Consider the following 26490-nt stretch of genomic DNA (forward strand, 5'->3'; position numbering starts at 1 on the left):
AAAATGAAAGTAGGGGCTCAGCCTTGGGAGTCATTCTGACGCTTCAATGGTCAATCAAACTCACTTAGAGAGGTTGAACCATGTGGTGAGAAGTAGCAGGAGGTCCTTAGTCTTGGGGGCTCCCAGTATGCCTCAAGGCGCGGAACGGACTAACCTCGTGAGTGTGGCAGGGTGGGGAACTCAAGTTTCATAAGTCACCACGGGTGCAAGACTCGCCATAGCCTGACTATCGTTTTAAAGTCCGGACGAGTCAAGTCTAGAAATTTACATGCTTAGGTGATATTTCTGAATCTGTTTGAGATAAGTTGTTCTTGTATGTTGCATGTTTAATACAACTGTATGATTTTATATAATTAGCTCACCCTTGCCTTGTTTGTTGGTGTATGTTGTATGTATTTCTTTTGCAATGATCATTCATTTTTGAATGTGAGCAGAGGAGAATGAGGTCACCTTGGAGGACGCCTTGGAGAGGAACGAAAACACTGATGCTGCTCCTTAGTTCCTTAGGATTTCTGAACAATTAATTTTCATTTGAATTCATGTATCTATTTTGAAAAACTCTAGCATTTTTCCACGTGTTTTAATTTCTTCTAGCTTTCTGGATTACTGTAACCACAACCTAAATACTTTTCTTACTCTTAAACTGCTCTCTTTTATTATGTATGATGATGTCTTAAATTATATAATTATACGTTATATTTTGGGATGTCACATGCTGAGAGTAGCAGGAGGTCTTAATGCATGTGTTTCCAGTATGTCCTATGACACAGTACGAACTAACATTGTGATGTGTGGTAGGGTGAAACCCAATTGGCAAGGGCTTTGCAAAGCAGTAGTGACCACCATAAGTGCATAACTCGCCATAGCTCCACATTCATTCTAAGTTTGGACAGTCGGTCTAGGTCTTTTACACTAAGATGTTTGAGTTGATCCATGTTATCTGTATGATTATTATGTGAGATATTTTAATTGATATGATGTAATATTTTGAATTTAACTTACCCAATTATTTTGTTTGTATTATTGTTATGTTTCCTTTGTTTGGTTTGACGATGATCATCTAGTGGGTGTGAGCAGAAAGTGATGATCTGTTGTTGGAGCAAGCTATTGGCGGGAATATTTCTGATGCTCCGTTACAATCGTAGTAGATTTATATGTTTTTTACATTCTTTTATTTTGTAGTCAAGATAACCATTCTTGTATATAGTTTTGTATAACTATGTTGTATATAAAGTTTTAAATTTATGGTTATTTTGGATGATTGTAAATTATATTTTATAATTTTTTCTAACTGATCTTTTATATTAAACGCGTGATTGATTATTATATAATTTATATTATATTTTTGATCTTATACTATCGAAATATATATATTTTATAAATAAGTATTAAATTTTTTAGTTTAACTTAATTTATAGAATTAAATAATTCACATAAATTTATATACTTTAAGTGAGATTTTCAAAAAATATATTATATATAAGAAGAAGAAAAATGAGATATTATGATAAATACTAGAAAAACAAAAAGCATATGGAGTTTAAAAAAAAAAAGGTGGAATCATGGTTGGAAAGAAGGAAAAGATAGATTAGTATTTAAGAAAAAAAGTGAATGGAATTAAAGGGTAAAAAGCTAAAAACTTGAAGAATAAAGAAAAGTGATGGTAGTAAAATGAGAAGAAGCATAATTACAAAGTGATGGTAATGATTGTTGTTGGTTTCACGAAAATTAAGGATAGTTAGGATGGGGTGGTGCACGTGGGAGCAGAGAAGAGAAAGACAGTAAAATCCCCCGTGGTTTTCTCTCAACTCTTTTTGGTTTTTATAAACAAATAAACCACACATCTCTTAACCTAACCTAACCTAAGATTCTGCTACAGACACTGACATCTTTCTTTTCCACAGTACCTATCCTCATCACTTTATTAAAGTCATACATACCATCATCATCCCATGTCATGCCATCCATCCATAGAGAAAGACAGTTTTGTCTCTTTGTCTGTGTTCCTTATCTTCGATCAACTTCTTTTCACAACTACTTTCTACCGTTTTCTTTTTTTTCTAATAACAAGGAGATAAAATATTTCTATAATTTTTTATTTGCTAATATAGAAAAAAAATGAGGTAAAAAATAAAAATGAAGAAAGATATTGATGGGTTGAATAGGATGTTGGAGAGGCTAATGATGGTCACTTTACAGTCATTCACTGCACTGCTCTGCAATACACAATAATAATGATAATAAATAATAATATTAATAATTTATCTTTCTCTGTAATCAATGGACACTGTCTCCTCCATTGATTTTGTCTTTTGCTTCTCAATGAGCAGCTTTTTCATGTTTCTTTTTTAGTCTTATTAACCGCCCGCATTCATCGTACCCCCTATCATATGTCCATGTCTTCCTTCCCACACTCTTTTTTATGTACAAAAGGACCACTATTTACACTTCCTCATATAAAAAAGTAAACTTTATAACATGGTGAATTAAATTTTTAATTTTTTAAGAAATATATTTATAATTCTGAAATGGGTTGGTTAATAAATGTTAAAAAATGAAAAAAGAAGATATTAAAGAAGGATGGGGGGATGGTGAGTAGATGGTGCATATTAGTGTGAGTCTATAAGGATTTTATGGTATGAAAAGGTGGCCTAGGGTTGCTTAGTTCCAAAAAGCAAAGGGTTTTGGTGGGTCCATAATAGGGGACAAAGGGTATCCCATGATCACTGACCTGCGATTGGGGCATCACCTACAGCTACTACAACCAAAGTGCTTTTCTCAAAGTGAGTTTGGGAAAATCATTATAAACAAAATAAAGCTCTATCTATTCATTCATTATCTTTTTGGGATATTAAATACTCCTTTCAGGAGGCATAATTATAGATCAAAGATTTTACTTCAGGTTTAGATTTCTTTTCAGATCTTTCATTATCACTCAGCTTATCTTAATCACACCAACCGGACCTACTAATCTTCTCCTTCTAATCTCACAACTTATATAAAAATACTCTTTTACTAAACTGCATTTTTCATATATTTTCGTATATGTCATTAGATTTTCATGACTTTCTCCATATTTTTCTCTTCTTTCTTCCTAAAACAAACCAGTATTAGAACAAATTTTGGGTGTAAGATTATATTGCAGCATAAACTTTTTGGTCAAAAATATTAAACACAAAAACACCCAAGAGCAAGACAAAAGAATATTTTTGGGATCTGAGAATAAGTGGAATTGAAATTAGGACCTAAAAGTGTACTTATAATAAGAATCAAATAACCATCTTATGATAATATTATAAATATTGTACATTTTACGCTGACCCTTCGTTATATATATAGTTTCCAATATAAAAGGCTGATTCTCAAAAGTTGATGAGAAATTAATAAAAATTTAACTACATGCATTTGTCTAATTACATCTGGAGAATTTATGTACAAATTATATGTAAATAAATTAATAGAGTAAAAATAAATGTTAAAAATGTAAAAAGAAAAGTACATGTCTTTAAAGTTGCACACAGAAAGTAAAGGTTTAACATTGATATGTCTCTAATTTATCAATTTATTTTTGTCAAAAAACTTTATTCATTAAAAATACTGAGTGGAAAGGAACTATAAAAGCACAATACAACATACACTAGTGCTGAAAAGGCTTTTAATATTTGTTATTTTAGGTTTTTTACGTCTGGTTTAGCCCTAACGTCTTTATGACGTTAATGGTATATCGCACAACACAGTCAGACGTATATATAAACGTCGGACACTATAGATCAGACGTTTATATAAATGTTGAAAACTATAGATCAGATGTCTATATAGACGTCTGACTGTGTGGCAGCCGACGTCTAAGCTCATGGACCGTGTTTAGCCACTATAATCTATTGGACATCTGTATGTGCACTGACAAACGTCTATAGACGTCAGACAGTACCATAACATATGTCTACTGCATGTTTTTTTTTTTTTAAATTAATTTATTTTTGCAATAAAACCACACCTGAAAAACAGAAAATTGTCCAAAAATAGTATACTATAATATATACAAAAAGTTTTCAACAAGAAAGCTAACCTTCTTAGTAGATTAAAAACGTAGTGGAGGGAAATAGAAGAGTGCACGTCCAAAAACGCAAGAACTCGCAAGCCAAAAAGGGCAAAAAATGCCACTCAAGATACATGCCAGAAACTGCACCAAAACGCAACAAAAACGCATTTTAATCGGTTCAAATGGAAGATAATTCATCGAAGAGTAATTTAATTGGAGTAAAAGTAAGTTGAAATGGTCCAAAAGAGAGAAAATGCACCTAAAAAAACAAAGCCCCGGAGAGAACGCAATGAGGAAGATGATGAATGGTGCACGTAATTGCTAGCGAGTTCGCGCTTTGGGTAATAAAATAGGTTTAGAAGTCACTCCCCTCGATGCCCGACGTCTAAATTCGTTCACACGTTAGAGCCCTAACTAATATGACGTCTAAACAACTTAAAAAATAATTTAGGCAGAGCCTATGGACGTCCGACATAAGAGGAAACGACGTCTAAATACATATTAGACGTCGGGGCTGACGAACCACCGTCCAAAAACAATGGAACAATCACTTTTTCACCTACCTCTACAAGCAATGAGACTTCAATTTTAGGGGGTCTGACGTCTAAATGGCGAAAAAAAGACTTATGGGATTTTGGCGTGACCATTTTAGCATCCAATGGAACAATCTAACGTCTAAATGGAGATTAGACGTCGGTGGCTCTCCACTCGGACGTCTAAGAATAGTAAAAAAATTAATTTATATCCCATTTTTTGCGTCCATTTGGGGGAGCTGACGTATATGAGTATTTAGACGTCAGGACTTCCCATAGCGACGTCTAAATACTTGTTTTAATTATGAAAATCTCACCAATCATTTTTTATGTTGAATATTTGGAGGTCGGATATCTAAATGGTGACTAAAAGGTCATTTTTGCACCAGTAACATAAGTGTATCATACTGTTGTCTAACGAAAAACCTTCACAAAGAATTAAATAATAATACTTATGATCAATAATAATGATGATGATAACTATTTATATAAAATAACTATTTTTTATAAATAAATTATGATAACCGCTTTAATTAAATAATTATGTAATTATATGATTATCACAATTATATAGTTGTTGTTATTATTTAATTAGTTTAATTGAAAATCTTATCTCATGATTTATTCTTATCATAACTTGGGTTAATAATTTTTTTTTTTAATTTGGTACAAAAATTTAAAGTATTTAATTTGTTAAGAAATTTGTAGAAGTTTCTGTTACATATATATTTCATGAAAATATTTTACAAAGGTTTTTGAGATTTAACAAATGAAAAACTAAATCAATTTTGTTTATAGAATATGTTCAATAAAGTGTTGATCATTTTCATATGTCTAGCCATATCATATGTATTGAATTGGATTATAAGAATTTTGTTACATGAACTTTTACGTTAAAAATTTGAAATTTAAATTATTGATCAATATTTTCTTTAGTAATCAATATAGATAAGATATGTTAATAAATTAAAATTTTTATTATTATCATTGGTAATATATTTGATTATCTATTTCTTTAATAAATCTTGTCAATAAGTTATGATTCCTATTATTAACGAATTATTTGAATGATAAATTTTTTGTTTAATTTAATGAGATTTTTATGTATATAAAAAAATGAAAGAAAGAAACAAAGAGAAAAAGGAGAAAAAAGACAAAGAAAGAGAAAAGAAGAAGAGAAAGAGGAAGAAACGATTAAAAGAAATAAAAGAGAAAAAAAGTAGAAGAAAAAATAAGACTCAATCATAATATGTATTGATAATTAAATTTTGTTAATAATTATTAATAAATATTTACTAAAAGATTTGAAGTCATCGATAATTGTTAATAAATTTCATAATTCATCAATAAAATTTAATGAATAACCATATTTAATGAATAGATATTTTGTCTTTGATAATTTGTGAATAAATTCGAATTATAGAAAATTTTGTTATTAATAGATTATGTTTATTTGTAATATATGATTTTTTTTATAATAAATGATATATGAGTTTTTTTTTAACGTGACCAAATTCTTTTCAATGAAGTGAAATAACCCAAGGTTAATTATTTTATCAATAGTATTTCACAATATTGAACATGTAGGTGGTGATTTTTGAAACCTTTTCTAGGTAAAGACTTCAAATAATGAAATATTCATGTTATAACTTTAATCTGATTTGTACTCAAATTATACATACTTTGATTTAGTATATTCACTACATAAGTTATGTTAGCTAATGTATAAAATAAATAAGTTTGTCACCCACCCACCAATATTTCCTTCTTATTTTGGCACCTGATTAAGATTATACAATATCTGGAGTACATATAAGCTTACCATCTAGTAGTCCAACCCTTCATGAGAAATATATGATATATTTTCTGAAATAGAAATATGTCTCATTTTTTAATATATGAATATTTAAACTGTTAATTTTTATTTTAAAAACTATCATTATGTAGAATTTGTTGGAAGTCATAAGGTTATGGGTGTTGCTCCCTACACCTCTCCAAATGGGACTTGTACCTTCCCATTAATTTAATTTATTTCAAAAATATTCTACACCTCTCCACTATTTTCTTTATTCCAAAAATACCCTACACCTCCCCATCCTTAACAATCTTTCTCNTTCTCTCTCTACATTAATGGAGCATTCACTTGGTTCATATTTGAATTTGTAACATACTACAAAATATAATATTCAGAGGAAACTTCAATATTAGTACATCTACCATTTCCATTTTATAAAATTAAAAGTTAAATGCAAATACAAAATAATAAACATAATAATATTAATAGTAAATAATGATATATTATTATTATTATTATTATTATTATTATTATTATTATTATTATATACTAACTTTATAATGACGAAACAACTTAATAAATTCTAAATCTTTAACAAATAACTTTTTTTTATATTTTAAATATTTAATAACATTTTTATATTATTTATCTAATAAATTAAATATTTTATTCAAGTTATTTGAGTCAAACATGTCGGTGAGTTAAAACATAATATAATGTTAAAAATTATAGATATTATATGTAAAAAAAAAGATACATATATATAAACATTTTTCTAGAAATTTAGAACAAGATTTTACCATTTATTAAGTAATTTGAAAAGAAAAAAATATATTCAAGAACGAAAATAAGATTGAATCAAACTTATTTAAAAAATTATATTCAAATTTAAGTCATGTAAATGCTCCATTAATGTAGAGAGAGAAAGAGAAAAATTGTTAAGGATAATGGGGAGGTGTAGGGTATTTTTGGAATAAAAGAAAATAATGGGGAGGTGTAGAATATTTTTGAAATAAATTAAATTAATGAAGAGGTACAGGTCCCACTTGGGGAGGTGTAGGGAGCAACACCCTAAGGTTATATATATATATATATATATATATATATATGGTTGGCATCCACTTATATATGCTTCAATCATGGTTCTGATACATGTTAGAAGTGAAGTTTAACCCTAACTCAACCCCACAAAATCGGCTTGTAGAGTGAGGTTTGCATCTACTTATATACACTTAAATGACCTTATCTCTAGTCGATGTGAGACTTTCAACACGTTGTCGAACCACTATCAAATCACTCATTTCTATTATCACGTTCGATATATTTATACTTGAATACAAATCTATACCTTGGATGCAAATATCAATGTAAAACTTCTTAATAGAATTATTGGATATAGCGGAATACTTAATTTTTTTAAAGTAATTAAGATGATATATAGTAATAATAAAGGAGATAGATGAGAGAAAAGAGAGTTGGTAATGTGTCATTTCTTTGGGAAGTTATTGTTTGGAACAGGAAGGAAGGTTGCTGAGTTGCATACGAACCTAACCCACAAGTGATGGGTCGAGGATGTCGGAAAGTACTATGTCGAAGGTAAACAAAGCCGACCTAGACATCAAGCTCTGCTATCCTTAATGGCCCAAACATGCTTTTTAATCAATTTCTTTTCTGGAATCTCACTTCAACCATCAAAAATGCCTCACCACTCTTTTCTACCAACTAAACTTACTTCTCAATAATTTCATTCTTAATCAACCTTGTTCTTTCATTACATATTCATTCTAAAACATAAATCAACCTAATTCAAAACATTTTATATCTATATCAATATAATCATTATATGTATTATACATTAAATATTTTACCATTACAAAAACTAGTTAATATAATTAAAAAATTAATTATTATAAATTTATTGTAATAAAAATAAAAATTTAATTCAATTCTAAGTTTCTTATCAATTTAAATATTAATTAATTTTTATTTAAAATATGATATTCTATTAGGTGTTCAAAATTTTTATATTTTTATTTAAGTATCTAACCTTTGATTTTGTTATCGTTATTTAATATTGTCATTGATTAAATATTTCTACATGTAAAAATAAAGATGACATAATAATTAAGTTTTAAACTCTTTTATAAATTTAAATATTTTCAGAGTTGAGTTGTTAAAAAAAATTGATTATATTGAGTATTTAAAATCTTATATATTTCAATTTAATCCCTATCATAAATGGAACACGTGAACATTTGATTTTCAAGTTTGAAGGACAACTTCATAAATTTAATTAGGAATAAAATGAAGCTTTAAAATCTTAATAACTTTTACCAAATGAAGAATATCACTCTTCACCGTAAATTTAGACTATAAATATAATGAAGCTTTAAAACCTTAATAACTTTTACCAAACAAACATTATCATTTTTCATAAAGATAACTAGGGGTGTATAGAGTGGTAAAGAGTATATCGTCTTCTATATCAAGAAAATGTTTGAATACTATCTTTTGGTTCAAATTTTCGTACAACCGTTTATCCATGTGTTGTTTGTATGTTGTTACTTAGAACTTATATGTAAAAGGTACTTTGATGTCGAAGTTAGTAAGATTTGACAACTTAGATATCAACTAAGAGACTCGTCTTTCTCCTACTTGAGGTTGACCAGGACAAGATCAAATGATGTGGTCAATTCACGATAAAATGAACACTAAACAGTGACCTAATGGTCGCAAAATTATCAATGTACTTAAGTAGCAGTGAGTTGAACCATGCCAACGGTTCTCCCTTGAGGGACATAGAGAAAACTCTATACCATACAAGATTACTTGTTGTGTAGAAAACCATGTATATATGAGTTTGGAACATAAATGGATTTTAATTTCTTGTCCAAGTTTAAGGACTGCAATCATATTTAACATTTCAATACATCATTAAACAAAATTTTATAAAATTAAATGTATAATTAAAATTATGATAAGAAAACTTTTCAAATATCAAACTAGTGGAAGTGTTGAGAATCAATAAAAATTGTTTTAATAAATAAAAAGTTTTACAAATAAAACAAAAATCAACTATCAAAAGTAAATAAAGAAAATAAATTTTTTTTATATTACATAGTGAATAAAAGGCTTACATTATTAAATACTTGAAATTGAAAAAGTCAAATATTATAATGTGAAAAAATAAATAAACAAAAAATAAAATACTAAAAAGGAGTAAAGATAGTTGAATGTAAAATATAAAAACTATTTGATTCAATAAAATTGACTATAGTCATTTAAACATAATTACATAAATAGTATTTTATATATATATATATTAAAATAATAAACATTGTTTGAAAATATGATGATTCTATGACAATAACTTTTCTTATTTATAAAAGAATGAAGTTAATAGTGTTTCACTTTTTCTTTTTCAATTTATAATTAAGAAAGTAGTTTTTTTCATTGATACAGAATTTTTGGTGAGAGTTTTGTCAGAAAGATGAAAAACAAAGAAATGATAGATAATTTGCTTTAGCTCAATAATTCAACTATAATAATTTGTTTTTAAGTACCTGTAATATATACACACACACAACAATTAAATTTAAGTAATACAATATAATTTCTAAAAATACATCAAAAGACAGTGTCTTAAAAGATCACCAATTATTATAATTAAAACTTTAATAAATTAAAAGGGATTAAAAATCGAACCCAAATGCAATGATAGAATCATTTTTTTATTTTGTCATGTGCTTTTTTCCTTTTTCCTATGTTAGGTAGTTTTTTTTTTTTTAAACATTTTTTCTTATATTTATTTTAGAATCTTCTTTATTTTTTGTTTGTAGTATTTGGTCTCAAACCTTTTTAGTTCTTTGTAGTCATGATTCTTGACTGTTTAAAAAATTTACATTGCCATGTCATGTAATATTAAGAAAATAAATAAGTATGATAAAAAAAAAGTAAGGGGGAATATAAGAAAAAGAAATAATGTGAAATTGATCTCATAAAATAATGCATTAATTATAAGTGAAGGGCTCACTGCTCTGTCGACCATGTGATTGCTACTGCAGTTTCAGAGTACTACAGTGGTTTGTGAAAATCCCACTAAAACCATGCACATGCTTAATTGGATGTGATTCAAATTTTGAAAAAAAAAAAGGTAAGAAATTAATAAAATTAAAAAATAGGACTATATATGTTCAATTATTTGAAGCCCCCATTAATGGTGTGGTGAATCCTAAACAATCTTCTGCAACTAAAAGTAAAGGTCACATTTTGTGAGATATCATAATAAAGGAATTAGAAAATCTAGAAAAATAAAAAAAAATATGTCAGTGGTTGTTGGAGAATCATATCTCAATCTTATGTTACAACCATGTCCAAATTCAAATATTAATATTATTGTTGGTTATTGGGTCATAATCTTTTTCAGCCATCAATTTTATTGAACCTCCAATGCATGCCTTGTTTTCTTCCACCTAGTGAATAAAAAAAGCTTAATACCGCTTTTGATCCCTAGTTTGGGAAGTTTTGTTCAATATAATTTTATCTTTTTTTAGTAACAATTGATTCCACTTTTTGAAGAAACTTTTCAATTGACTCATTTTTTATTACGACGTCAATTTTCTAACGGTGCTAGTTACGACATCAATAAGTTCTTTCATACATTCACCTATCCAAATGTTATTTTAACAGTCATGGTGCTGGTTACGACATCAATAAGTTCTTTCATGCATTTACCTATCCAAATGTTATTTTAACAGTCATGACATAATGTTATGTTAAAAATCATGTCATTATCGTATACAATAAGGACTATAATAAACAATTTAAACTTGAATATGAGACTACTATAAACAAAAAGGACTCAATTGAACAGTTTTTTCAAAAGATGGAATCAATTGTTATGAAAAAAAAAAGTAGGACCATATTGAACAAACCCTCCCAAACTAGGGATCAAAAGTGGTATTAAACCTAAAAAAGAATACTATAATATGAAGCAAAAATATTTCCTTGATTAGAGCTTATTATACTTGTTGGATCACAATGTATTGATATATGTTTTCTTAAGAACATACTCCATATACAAAACAATTAATTATAATATAGTTTATTTTTATTCTCACTCTTGTAATTGTTTAAAAAATAATTAATATTTTTTAAAAGTGATTAATATGATAATAATATTAAAGGTGGAATCTGAATGAGGGAAAACATTGTTGGTAATGTGTCATCTCTTTGCCAAGTTGCCTCGAAGGTTATTGAATTGCGCCGATGGTGTCGGAAACAAACACAACCTAGAAATCAAGCTTGTCTCCTTAATGGCCCAAACATGCTTCTTAATCAATTTCTTTTCTTCAATATCATCACAACCATCAAATTTCCACCCAAAAATGTCTCACCACTCTTTTCTAAATCTTTTCATTTACATCTTAATTATTTCACTCTACAACAATCTTATTCTTTCTTAACAATATTCATTCTATAAATAAATAAATCAACCTATGTTAACAAATCCTTACATCTTAAGTAAAAACATAAACACAATATACTTAATATATGTATATATTATTTTCTATATATTATCATACATCTTCATTGTTTAGTTATAAGGCTTTATAAAAGTTGTAGGGGTTATGATTATTGATTTTATCATAATAGAAAAATATAAATGATGGTTTTTGACTCTCTTTTTTAGTATGGTAAATTAAGAAGAAAATAATGTTATGTGATTATTTGTAAAAAAACATAATTAATAGTCACTCCGTTTTCTTCTCATATGTAAAAGATATTTGAAAATTAATTTTTTTAAGAGATTTAATAAATAGTTTCATATATGAAAAAAAAATATTATTTTGTCAAGTTAGTTAACAACTCAATATATTTTATAACAAATTTAATCTCCCAAATCAGACATCCTCAATGAAACGACTAATTTGTAACAAATCTTATACATTTACAATATCATGTAAATAATATTTTTAAATCAATATTTTGAACATACTAACATTGGTAAGTATTAATCATGAAGTAGTAGATAATTGGTATTATAACCACACATATTTATCATAGTTTAAGATGATGAACCAGAAAAAAAAAAAACATTGAAGTACTAAGTGCAAATTACTTATATTGTAAAACATCAAAATTAGTGATCATCACATCGTATAAAAGATCCCAATAAAGAATCTAAATTTGATTTATATCTTTCATGTTTCATCAACTTGGTAGGTATGACTTCCATTTTTGGATTCATGAGTGGCTGAGGTCACTCCATAGCTAGCAGCAACTTCTCTCCATTCCTTCTGCTCCCAAAGGTATTCATGCCTCAACAGGTACCTTCTAAGCTCCATCTGCAGTTTCCTAATTGGCTACCAGACACACCCAATATCAGCTTCAAAACATACTTAAAAAACCAGGTACAAAGTAATACCACTTCAGTTTTCAACACAACCTTTGTGTAATGTTTATATCACTTTCAACATAATTATTACGAGATCATAAATTCATACACTGTCAGGCTAAAAAAGTTGCACTGCTAACAAATCAGAAATCATTCTTTAAGAAATATATCATCTCTTATTTCGAGAGACATCTTTAAAATCTGAATCTAATCAACACAAGATATTTCCATCACTTCTAACACAATACATGAATTAATTCTTATAAATAAGGTGTTCAACTTTTTAATCTCTACTAAATTAAACTCATGCTTACATTTCTAACAGATATATCATGCTATGAATGAATTAATTTATCAGACATAGAATAATACCATACTTTTATCCTATCAGATGAGAGTGCACAATTTTATGGTGCATGGTAGTCTAAACTTTTTCTTTAATTTTCAGTTGTGTCTGCATGTATATTTTATCATGTTTTGCAGCATTCATTCAGAGACATTTATTGTGATGATAAAGAACACCTCAGCCTGAGATTCCAAAGCAAGCCTGAAGAAGTCAGAAGCAACAAAATGCTTGCCAACAGACTCAGCCATTTTGATTTGACCAACCCAATAAGATGAGGTCTCAAGCCTGTCAAAGCGGCATTTGCTACAATGCTGTGCAGTGCGGAATGGTGTCGATATATTGGTTCTAACATGGGACAATGCTGCTGCTGCTGCTACTGCTGCTGGAGTTTTGGGCTCTGAAACACAACCCTCCTCCAAGGAATTCTTCTTTGATGTTTTTGATGTTTTTCCTGCAACTCGTGATGGGAATGTGTCACTTTTTTTGTTCACTCCATGATTCACATTTTCTGTGATTTTTTTGTCATGTGTGGTTGTGAAAATGGGTTTGGGTTTTTTCTGTGGAACAGAGATTTTTGCTTTGGTGATTGATGATTTGTCCCATTCAGGTTTTCCTAGTATGATGTTTGTGCTCCTCCTGGTAGCAGTACCAGAAACCCTGTTTTGTCTGAAACCAAAGGTAATAACTGAAAAACGAAAACAAAGGTTGTAACAAGTGAAATCGAAAAATGTGACTTTTACCTTTTGGCTTCATGCTTGCCAATTTTGTTTACTTGGCTGGTGTTTTGTTTGATATTTGGTTTTGAATCGCTGTCTTTGTCTGGTCCCATGTAAGAAAACTATATCAAACAAACAATGGTGAAAAGGAAATTAGAAAATGAAAAAACTTGAATTGTAACCTGAAAATGGGGTGGCAAGAGAATCCATGAAAAAGGATATTGCAAGAGTTCAACAAAACGTGTATGAGGTTTTGGGATGCTATCATCACTAATTGGACTTTTTGAAATCTAACTTGTGACAGTTGGAATGATCTAGCGGGAACAGGTTTCCCCAGATTTCTTTCTTAGTGCACTTCCATCATTACTAATTTCACTCCGATTTCAACACCAAAAGACTGAAATACCCCCTTTACTACACTATGCCACCACTATCGTCACTGCTGCTGCACTTTCATTCTTCACTGCAAGGGAAGAAAAGAAAGAGAAAGAAAAAGAAAGCTTGTTTCAGATAAAAAAAAACATTTTATGTATTTTGGAAAGTTTATTTTAAAAATATTATTTTGAAAAATATCATATATATTTTATAAAATTTTGTTTCGGAAATTTTATTATGAAAATCATGTTCCAGAAATTCCATTAAGGTTGATCCAGAATATTTTCAAAAAAAAAAAGCGAAAAATTACTTTCAAAAAAGAAAAAAAAAATCTTAAAAGTCATAGGGTGCAGATAGAAATTATGGGAGTTCGGAAGGTAAAATGTTAACCATTTTTGCTTATTATGGATCAGGGTTACATTGAAAATAGCCCAATTACGAAAACCCTATATCATCTGTCATTTTATTAAAAATAATGAAAAACAAAACATATTCTAGCTTTAGGTATTTATTTTTTTATAAGTTCTTATTAAATAATCAGATTTACCTTTTTTTTTTTGTGTGTGTGTCCTGTTTAATATAATTGTGCATTGAAAATAAGCAGTATTCTATTTACTTGACCTGTTTAATAAAAAAATTATTTATTTAAAAAACGCTTATGTTAAATTTAAAGAAAGCTGTTGGATAGAAGGAAGTGTTTGAATAAAGCAATTTGCTCAACCCTACCATCCATCTCCAAATTATATCACATAAATTATCTTTATTAATCTCATTAAATGAAAATAAATAATTATAATTTGATGCTACTGAAAGCTTACCTTCCCTAGAAGGAGGTATTATCACTCACCTTTAATTTTGTTGCACATGTATTGTGCCCAATCTTTGATCAAAGGGTTGAATATATTTTGCTCATCAAGTGGCATATGTGAAATGGTATCATATTTTATTTTCTATTTAAATTTTATAAAAATCATATAAAACATCTTTTCTCTATATGAATTGTTTATCACATGATAAATAAAGTTTTACATTAAATGATAATATTCATAAGATAATTCTTTTTTATATATTTGAATTGACAGAGCTAAATCACGGCATTGAATTTACAAGAATATACATCAATTTATTTATTTTGTTAATTAAAAAAATAAACTATGAAGCATTATAATATTATGTTTCCTTTTTGGTTCCAAAAGCTCACTAGTAGACATTTTGGTAAGTCATCAAATCAGCTGAAAGCTAAAAGTCATTGTATCAACACATGCCTAACTCTATTAATACCACTAAGTGATAAATCCTACATTTTTCTTTTCTAGTTTGTAAAATACATGTTATATGGAAATGAGAACTATAAATAGTTTCTAGTTTCGTGTCACCATGTATTCTTTTTTATTGGCAGTTGGAATGGAACTAGGCAAAAATTCAGGTTCGGTTTTTGGTTAAAATGTTATAAGAGATTCAAAAATTTTTTGGTTAAAATGTTATAAGAGATTCAAAAAACGCAATTTTTATTTATGAGGAAACTAGCAAAGGAAGAAGATACTACCAGGTTACCCAAAGATACGAGCAAAATTGTACAAAAACACAACGAAAGTAGTAAACGTCGGTTAGTGTCATATTTGACGTCTACAGTGACCTTAAACATCGGTTAGTGCCATGTTCAACGTCTTTATAGTCATCACTCATGAAGACGTCGGATGAAGAATTGTCTTTAAAAACTCAAAATAACATATTTTTAAAACGTCGGATGAAGAATTGTCTTTAAAAACTCAAAATAACATATTTTTAAAACTCTTTGCACTAGTGATAATAAATTTTGATTAATAATTTTAAAGAGACTAAAATAAAATAATATGTGGTTGAAGAAGGGACTTAGATTGGTGGATATGGAAATGAGATTGGTGGGATGCTAGTTATGGTAATTGCAGACTGAGGCAGTCTATACCTATAAAGAAAATTGAATTTCATTTTAGGACTTTTGAAATGCAGATTTTCTTGAATTCATTAATATTCCTGCATGTGATTCTTGATAGAAAGAAAGTTGATGCAGGAAAATGGCTATGTGAAACACAAGAGATTGCAATGTGAACACAATTAGTGTAGGTTGGGTTACCAACCAATGAAGAAAGAAAACCTTCAGTAATTGAATGTTCCTGATGACCTTAAACTTTTTCTAATTTAAATAATTCAATTATGGGGTTTTTTAATAAATTAAAAATACTTTTTCTAATTATTATAAAAAAATATAGTTCTCAAACATTTTAGTTTAAGAAATTGAATAAGAAAAACAAATGACAGTTATTTATATATTTATATTTTTTTTATAGTTATTGTTATGTTGATATATGTATTACATTTTATTATATATCTAAATTTTTGTATGTATTATTTTGTTTGTCAAAATTATTCGTCGTGTGAATTTTTTCCTTCATTAGACTAATCATAAAATAATTAGATATAATTTAGCTTATATTAAAAAGCGAAAGTTTGGATGTTTCGAAAATCCAAAGTTCAAATTTATGTTAATAGATCTATTAACATCAAATTTATCTTCTAGAAGATTATTTCTTTATCCAATAAAAAATAGAAAAAATCTTTGAACGATATTAATTTGATGGCAAATTCTCTTAAACAATAAAGGTATAACAGAAGACTATATTTTTATTTAATACAAAAAACTTAAGAAAGAAATTTTGCAATTCAAAAAATATAAAGACAGGAAAATCATACATAATTATAGAATAATTTAAAGCAATTAAAAATAAGACGAAAAGTTATTTTCAAGTTAAATTCTGACTATATTTCTTGCTTTTGAAATAAATTTGTGCATTTAAATAAATGAACAACGAATCAATCTCCGGGTCATTTACTGTCGTAATTGGATTATAATATTACTCAATTTAAATTATGTATTTCGAAATTTAAAAAAGAAAAATACTTTCAAGTTGGACGGTAATCTAATGAGAATTTAATGTTTTAATACGAGGGTTAAATATGTTTTTCGTCCTCCAACTATTCACCGTTTTTGTGTTTAGTTTCTCTTTCAAACTATAGTACAATTTAGTCCTTCAACTTTAGAAAATTATGGTTTTAGTCTTTTTTACCAAATTTATTTAACTTTATTTGCTATTTCAAGCACGTTACATCATAACATTTAGATTTGTTACACTGTTTGACACATTTTTGCTTCAATGTTAACTGAGAAACGCGTTTAAAACAGCAAATAAACTTAAAAAAATTTGATAAAAATAACTAAAACCAGAGTTTTCTAAAGTTGAAGGACTAAATTGTACTATACTTTGAATGATTGACTAAACACAAAAACGACCAATAGTTGGGGGACGAAATACATATTTAACTCATATATGATAACAAAAAAACATGTACCCTGGAAGAAAGATATTTTTTAAAGTTAATTATACAGTGATGGTTTTATTCAAATGGCATTATATTAAAAACAAAAGAAATTACATGATATTTGCAGTTGATTCAACATTGATGAAAAGCCTTAATATATGTTATTATGTATTTGGAGTTTTTCTTTTATGTAAATCATTTTTTTAAGTCATTTTGTTCTTTTTATAGGTTATTTTTCTTTTCAAGTCATTTTCAAATTTAATGATTATTGCTTGCAAAATTATCATATTTTTCATGGAATAATTTGATTCGAATATTTATAAGATTATACAAGTTACTTATCAAGTGAAATAATATTTTTTTATGGAACTTACATTTAAGAAACATATATATTAAAATAATATTTTTAATTTATAAAAAACTCGTATAAACAAATTTTAATAATCATATATATAAATTTGTTTATACGAGTTTTTTATAAATAAAAATATTATTTCATGGGGCAAAGTTTTACAAAATTTACAGTGAGATTTGATGTAACTGTTAACATTTTTAATTTGTTCAAATCGATTATTTTTTATAATAGAATAAAAATATTAATATAAATGATAACTTTTTGTGGTGATATTGTAATTTAAACTATCATAATATTTATAAATACTAAATTTCAATTATTGATTATAATAAAATAATTTAATATCTAAAAATAATAATTTCTCAATTTCTTCATTAAAAATATTTATTAATTAAAAACTCAAAAAAAAATATATTTACATGATTAGGTATATTTTTAAAAACTTACATTTAAAATAAAATAAAAATAACAAAAATGATTAAAAAATAGTAAAAACGAGTTAAGACTTTCAATATTCTCTAACTATAAAACACTCACGGGTCCACCTACACCGATCTTTTTTAGAAGTCAACCACGAAACAAACTAGTATATATCCCTAAAAATGTCACCCAAACTTATTCATATGAATTAAAATAATAGAATAATTTTTTTTCTAAATTTATAAAGATTTTAAAAAATAATATTGGACCAAATATCCTTGAAACAATAGATTTTTTTTTTTGTCTACGTTTATCAATATTTAAAAAAATAACATTAGAGGATAAATTTTAAAGAACTAATAATGAAGTCAAAGTCTTTGGACACTTTTAGATGATGATAACTCAAACGTTTGACCAAAGAGGGTAATAAATTGATTATTAAAACGTTTATGTAAATGATCCATTAAATTTTACAACCATACTTCAAGTTTAAGGGAATCATTGAGTGTGAGTTTCACCTTAATGAAGCCATTTATGATCCTTTTTAAAATTCAACATTTATTGATATGATTGTAAAGTTTCCTTCACAAAGTAACTAATTATTAGAAGATCAATTTCACCCTTTCTTAATGTAAAGTGCATTCGATGTGACAAATTCATCTATGCTCCTTTACCACATAGCTAACTTTTTATTAGGTCAAGATTAATATATATTTTTGTATATCAAACTAATTATTGGAAATTCAAATGACCTTTTTGTACATTTTTCTTGGAAGAATTGTCAATATTTACTGCCAAAAGTATGATCCTTGTTGTAAGAAGTAAACCACATTTTTGCCACTTATATGCTTATAACTTATAAAATAAAAATATACTTTGACACGTTAATTTATTTTTGACATTGAAATGATACAATGAGTCTTACCTCTTTAGATATTTTTTTAAAAGGAAAAAGATAATTTTGAAAAAAAAACAAAAAAAAACAGTGTCATTTGAATGTAATTGACACGTGTACGTGTCATTGTACCAACACTCCTCATAAAAATCTTTATAATGCAGTGCAAAAGGTGCCTTTACAATAAATATACATACATATATATCAACTGGGAGAAAAAGTTTAGTAATATCAAATTATATTTTGTAAATCACTTCAAGCTTTTTATATAATAGTTATCACAAGAAAACAAGAAAATATAGTTACGGTTTAAGTAAATAAAGAATAGTAGTGATATGTATATATTATATAGATTAGACCAACATGGAGAGGTAATATGTGACAAATAATTGAATATAAACTCTTTTTTATTTTAGTATTTTTTTTTGTCACTGTGATTTTTCTTTATGCAAGAAGACATACCTAAAATTGAATAATAACTTTGAAATAAAAACGTAGTTATTAACAATCAGGGATATTGGATAGAAGTGGGATTTCAAATACAGAAGAAGATGCTTGATGTGAAAAAATAACATTACTTGTAACCTTTATGAAAAACTAAAATTTATATTTAGTTTTATTATACATACATTATAAGTGATATATTCATAGGTTTAAGTAGTTACAATGATAGAAGATGTAGTTTAAGAAATAAATAATTTAAAATAATTGTTGGGAATTTAAAAGTGAGTTTTAATTAAGTAAAAATAATAAAATTGAACATAATATAAAAAAAAAAGACCAATAAATTTATTATTGAAAGATTTTGGATTGGATGTGGTATAATTTTAGATTAAGTCTATCTTTTATTGATATTGTTTCCGAAAAAATTTTCTCTCAAAAAAATATTAAAAATAATTGAAAATCATTTTATTGATTGAAGATATGACAACTATATAGTGTTAGAAGTAGGTTTTAAGTCTAACTTAATCTCACAAAATCAGTTTGCAAAATGAAGTCTGTATTATGTTTATATATTATAAATTAACTTTATCTCTAATCGTTGTGGAATTTTGTATTTATAGAAGGATTAATTTTGGATAACTCATGGATAATCAGTCAATTATAAAGATTACTTTTGTGACCAATCCTAATATTTGGCAATATTTTATGGTTGTCCATAATCTGTTGTTCACCCCAAATTACAACAAACTTTTTAACACTTCAAGGCACTTGGCCCTAATAGAATCCTACATTGCAGTGAGTTGAGGGAATGAAGAGACAACAAGGGAAAAAGAATACAGCAAAAAGTTATTCCCTTTGACTTAAAAGCCATATTTGTTTTCTTTTTATTAATAAATACCTTAACTTTTTAAAGTTTTTTTTTTTTTGAAAAATATAAATATTTGTCCCCACTTCTCCATTCATTGAAGTAAAACGAAAATGTTAGTCAAATACCACCTAAATCTTTATAGAAAGAGTAATTTCTCATAAAATATGTTACTATTTATTAAACATAAAAGTCATCCACATTTAATATAAAGCAATTAAGTCTATTTTCTATTATTATTTGATTTTAAACATTTCACTTATACGAGTAACAATTGTAATTAATCTATATAACAATTTAATTTGATTTTACACTTTACGATCGAGTATCTTAATTATAATATGTTCTAAAAATTGATTTGTTTGACAAATTAAAGAATACAATATTTTACTAAAAAGATGGAAACATAAATTAATATAAAATTAGAAACGTTTTGTGAGTAAGTAGTTTCTTTTGAAGAGGTTGGTCTTTTCTCATATATTTAAATTTTAACAGGAATTTATACGTCAAAGTCAAGAGCAAGACCCTTAAAGTTATTGGTGTTTGCTTAAGAAAAGAGAAGTAGAAAGCTCTTATGAATAAATTCTCTTCTTTCTCTTTTACAAAGGATATATAACAAACATGCCATAACCAACCTCGCTTGTCCCAAACAACACTTCAATCATTGATAGAAGTTAAACACAGAGTACCCTTTTCATAACTTCCATCTTCTTTCTCTTTAAAACTCTTCTCTGCAACCTTTTTCTGCATAACTTTTCCTCAGCCTCCACCTTCATCTATTTATCACCAGCCATTGAAACCCAACATTCAAAAGAAGAACTAATCCATGGCAGGTGGAGGTGGAGGAAGAAACTTGGAGGAAACACCCACATGGGCCGTCTCCACTGTCTGTTTTGTTTTGATCTTAATATCTATAATCATCGAACATATCATCCACCTCATCGGAAAGGTATAAACTTTTCATTTTATGTACTCTAATGCTGTCCAAAATAGCTTTTTCAACAGTTTTTTTTTGTTTGCGTACTACATTTTTATACGTTAATCTGTGTGAGGTAACATATATTGATGATTAACACAATACGTGCATGCAAGCAGTGGTTGAAGAAGAAGCACAAAAGAGCGCTGTACGAGTCACTGGAAAAGATCAAATCAGGTTTTTAAGCTGTTAACAATGAGAAAATCTTAATGATCAGTTGATAAATGAAAACTTTATGATTAATTAATTAATTAATTAAATAACTAGTTGTTGGGTTGTTGCAGAGCTTATGTTGCTGGGGTTCTTATCGTTGCTTTTAACGGTGGGACAAGGTCTGATATCAAGAATATGTATATCAGAGAAAGTTGCATCAACATGGCACCCTTGTAGCCACGAAAACACAGACACTACTGAAGAGTCTGAACAGGGAACCAACAGCCGCAGGTTGTTAGCGGCGTTCCATGGTTCAAACGAGGTAACTTCACGCCGTGTTTTGGCTGGAGGAGGAAGCGACAAGTGTGGCGAGGTTGGTAGGATTTTGTTATTCTTTTCAGTTTTCAAACTCTGCAATTTCCACCATATTTTGCTTCAAAAATTCTCTCTGCTCTAATTTTATACCTGTGCACAACATCAGTTTCCATTTGGTTTTACACGTTTTAGCAGTATTCATCAATGTTTACTCACACATTCCATATATATATATATATATATATATATATATATATCACAATGATATTTTGACAAACAATTTTGGAAAATTTTTTTATAAAGGGACACGTGTCATTATTTTATTGGTCTATTTGAAGTTATGTTTAAAAAATATTTAAAACAGACCAATCACAAACTGTCACTTGTTAAAAAAGTGTTGTTAAAAAATGTTTTTCCATTTAATAAATATGTTAAGAAGATTGTTCTCTTTTAACAGACAGTTTAATACAGAGTGATACCAGTTGCTGAGTCCTATGATCAAGTAGCATATACTTTAATGAGCATTCTTATTTTTCTGTTTTTCCAAATCAGTGAAAGAAAATAAGACTTTTTCTTAACATAGAATAAATTATTAGCGCAGATATTAAATCTATACTTATAGAAACGTTTCACTATGCCAATAATATATGACTTATATATATTACTAGTTCGGTAATTTTTAATTAAGAAGATGAGTGGATATGCAATAAGAATATTTAATATACTTTTTTTTTAAATATTGAAAAAAAGACTTGTAATATGGGACAGAAAAACAATTAAAGACAGTTATGTCAATTCAATAATGTCAAGGTTTCTTAATTGTTTTTGAAGAAGTCGTTTTCTACATTAAAATATACGACAGTGATACGTATTATGGTTATGTATTTCTTCTATAGTTGTGTCACTCAAGTCAGAGATAATATAATGTCTTGAGGGGCCAATATGTTAAAAGTCTTCATGTAATATCTGATATAATCAAATTGTGAAAACAAAATCAGGCTTAGCTCCACCACATATATTATCGAAATAACAATGAAATTTTTGCCTTTCTGAATTACATTAGTGTATATAATGCAGAACTAGAAAATACAGCACATGTCATGCAAATCTGAATCTTTCATTTTTTTTAAGAAAAAAATTGCCGTCTTAATTTATTCTGACGATTTTTTTTTTCATCCAAATTTCCCTTTTTTCTGAAGAAATTACTCATAAAAACTGAATATGTTTGATTAACATAGCTAACATTTTTTCTGTTTTATACTAATATATTTATTTTATGTAATGATGTTATTCTTTGATAATGCAAAATGTTTCAGGGTAAAGTGCCGTTTGTGTCATCCGATGGCATCCATCAACTCCATATATTTATCTTTGTGCTAACTGTTTTTCATGTTTCTTACTGCATTACCACCATGGCTCTAGGAAGAGCAAAGGTAGCAATCAAAGACAATTTTTTTTTTAATAATTTTTAATTTTCTTTTGCCAAAATATAATTACCCTTTACATCTTTGAATTGTATCTCAATATAGATGAAGAGATGGAAAAGATGGGAGGAGGAAACCAAGACACCAGAGTACCAATTTTCACATGGTTAGTTCTTTTCTGCATATATGTATTTTTTGTATTCACAAATTAACATATACATAAGAATTTCTAACAATTTACTCACATCAATGTATATTGTTCTCACTGTGTGATATTTCAGATCCTGAACGATTTAGATTTGCTAGAGAAACATCGTTTGGAAGAAGGCATTTGAGTTTCTGGACCAAAAACCCTGTCCTTATGTGGATTGTAAGCCAAATCTATTATATTTATTTTTATAACTTAATATAAGCTGAATTTTAGCCTCACTCGTTTAATATAATTTAATTTTTTTCCCTAAACTTTATGAACTCTCTGACTTTGTACGAGCAATTTATTTCAGTTTTTTTTTTTAATTAAAGTAAATGACTTTATAAATATAATGAAGATGTAAAAGCCAGATACTAAAATGAGTGACAGTTTTAGAATCTCAGAAGCTAATGTGAAAGATCACTGCATTTTCATATGCATATAGAGAAACTTGGAGAAGACTGTTATATATACACTGAATGTATTCAAATAAAGATGAAACGCGGATATAGACTTTGTAGTGGTCCTTTTGTTCATGACTTTCTGAATAGACAGACCTTTTCTTTATCTGAAATCTGAGTATTCTTGCATTAGGACCACTTTGCTTTGTGTGTGATTATTCATTAATTTGGCTGAGATTGGATGATTTCAGGTTTGTTTCTTTAGGCAATTTGTGAGATCAGTACCTAAAGTGGATTACTTGACCTTAAGACATGGATTTATCATGGTAATCAAATATGTCTCCTTCTTGGTAGCTTCATTTGCCATTTTCTTTAATCAAAACACCATCAATTACACGTTAATGTCTAGAAAAAAAAGGTATTTGAAATTATCATTTCATCGTTTCAAACCATTCTAATGACTTTGAATTTTACTTTGATTTCAGGCACATTTGGCTCCTCAAAGTCACTCCAAATTTGATTTTCGGAAATACATAAAACGATCACTGGACGAGGATTTCAAAGTGGTTGTCGGAATCAGGTTTCGTGCACTGTCATTTGATAGTCGAAGAAATTAAGAAATTTTACACATATTATGATTTAACCGATGTTTTAAATATTTCAGTCCTCCATTCTGGTTCTTCGCGGTGCTGTTTCTTCTCTTGAACACTCATGGTAATTGAGCAACTACGTGCTACCCACGCATTTGACTTATTATTATAATTATTATTATTATTATTATTTACTGTGATGTGTATCTGCATGGACAGGCTCGTACTCTTATCTGTGGCTGCCATTTATTCCTTTGATCGTGAGCACATTCAACTCCTATACTTTCATTATTTGGTCCAAACGATGGATGGTGATATATATCCATAATCATAACCTTGTAATGTGCATAAAAATGTAGATCATTCTGTTAGTTGGAACCAAGTTGCAAGTGATCATAACTGAGATGGGTCTGAGAATTCAACAAAGAGGAGAGATTCTAAAGGGAGTGCCATTGGTACAACCAGGGGATTATTTGTTCTGGTTTAACCGACCTGCTCTTATTCTTTACCTTATTAACTTTGTGCTCTTTCAGGTACTACTTATGTTGCTTAATCATTTCATTATATACTAATTAATTTATGTATTATGAGTTCACTCTTTCTTATTATTTTGGTCCCCACACCCAAACAGAATGCTTTTCAGCTGGCTTTCTTCTCATGGTCTGTGGTAAGTTTAATCATTATTAAAACAAAAAACAAAAACTTACTCTATCGATTGATAAAAACTAAATAATCACCAATGTTTAAATCACAGCTTCAATTTGGGATTAAGTCTTGTTTCCACGCACATACTGAGGATGTAGTGATCAGAATCTCAATGGGGTTGGTATCATTATAGCTCAAACTAGCTACATCTGTATTAATTATAATTAAAATGTTGATTATTGATTATAAGTTAATCGGATTTGTCAGGGTCCTTATTCAAATCCTGTGCAGCTACGTCACTCTTCCTCTATATGCTCTGGTGACACAGGTGGCAATAAAACCCTGTTTCTATTTACTTCAGTAATGATCATTAATGAAAGATTAATAATTACAATTAATGTGTGTATAACAGATGGGTTCAACGATGAAGCCAACGATATTCAACGAAAGAGTTGCGGAGGCACTGCGGAAGTGGCACCAGACAGCGAAGAAGCAAATAAGACAGAACCGTGTGGGATCCTTGTCGTTGTCGGGGACACCCATGTCGAGCAGACCCACGACCCCGAGCCACCACATGTCTCCAATGCACCTCTTGCGCTACTACCGTTCTGAAATAGACAGCTTCCCCGCCTCTCCACGGCGTTCGAACTTCGACGGCGACCACACTCAGCCCTGGGAAATCGATTCCCCTTCTCCTTCGTACTCGCAGCACGAAGTGGAAATGGGTCCCACCAATGACCCCAATACTAACACAAGCCAACATGAAATTGTTACGATTGCACACACCAAGGAATTTTCCTTTGATAATAGACCTACCACTGCCACGTAGTCACCCACCACCGTATTCATTCATTCAAGGTGTTGCGTCTGTGTAAATTCAAACATTATGTATGTAACTCTATCTTCTTATGCCATTCCTTTGGCATCATCGTATATAAAAAGATGCGTGCATGACACGTTGTAATCGTCTTCTGTAACGAATTCATTATCACTATGATGTAATTAAGAAGTATCATTAATTAGTTAAACATAGCCACGGTGATTCCATTCTCGACGGCATTATATATATGGTTGATCTGGCTACATCATATTGTAGTTGTTGGCTTTATGATTTCTATAATAAAAGATTAGCATTGAAATTGAAGTCTTCATTTTTCAAAACAATTACTAATATTAAATAATATAACGATGATATACCTATTTAAGAAATAACCATAGTTTTAATTAACATCATTTGAAATATCTTCCACACCTAT

The 26490-nt window shown here is 28.4% G+C and overlaps 2 protein-coding genes across 2 annotated transcripts; one reads left to right on the plus strand and one right to left on the minus strand.

Annotated features, from left to right (window-relative positions):
• Positions 1–12573: 12573 nt before the first annotated feature.
• LOC106778769 lies at positions 12574–13866 on the minus strand. The gene is made up of 3 exons (XM_014666759.1): positions 13854–13866; positions 13290–13798; positions 12574–12735 (listed from the first exon to the last, which is right to left on the minus strand). Exons 1-3 carry the CDS (start codon positions 13864–13866, stop codon positions 12574–12576), a joined length of 684 nt encoding a protein of 227 aa, XP_014522245.1.
• Positions 13867–21127: 7261 nt separating this feature from the next.
• Positions 21128–26324, plus strand: LOC106754100 (MLO-like protein 6). Its single transcript, XM_014636056.2, has 15 exons — positions 21128–21489; positions 21636–21693; positions 21801–22042; positions 23301–23417; positions 23514–23574; positions 23690–23778; positions 24251–24325; positions 24485–24579; positions 24664–24713; positions 24809–24849; positions 24949–25122; positions 25221–25256; positions 25344–25411; positions 25502–25562; positions 25647–26324. Exons 1-15 carry the CDS (start codon positions 21367–21369, stop codon positions 26061–26063), a joined length of 1707 nt encoding a protein of 568 aa, XP_014491542.1. The 5' UTR covers positions 21128–21366; the 3' UTR covers positions 26064–26324.
• The last annotated feature ends 166 nt before the right edge of the window (positions 26325–26490 follow it).

Source organism: Vigna radiata, chromosome 2 (assembly GCF_000741045.1).
Source record: "Vigna radiata var. radiata cultivar VC1973A chromosome 2, Vradiata_ver6, whole genome shotgun sequence".
In the NCBI taxonomy this organism is placed as follows: Eukaryota; Viridiplantae; Streptophyta; class Magnoliopsida; order Fabales; family Fabaceae; genus Vigna; species Vigna radiata.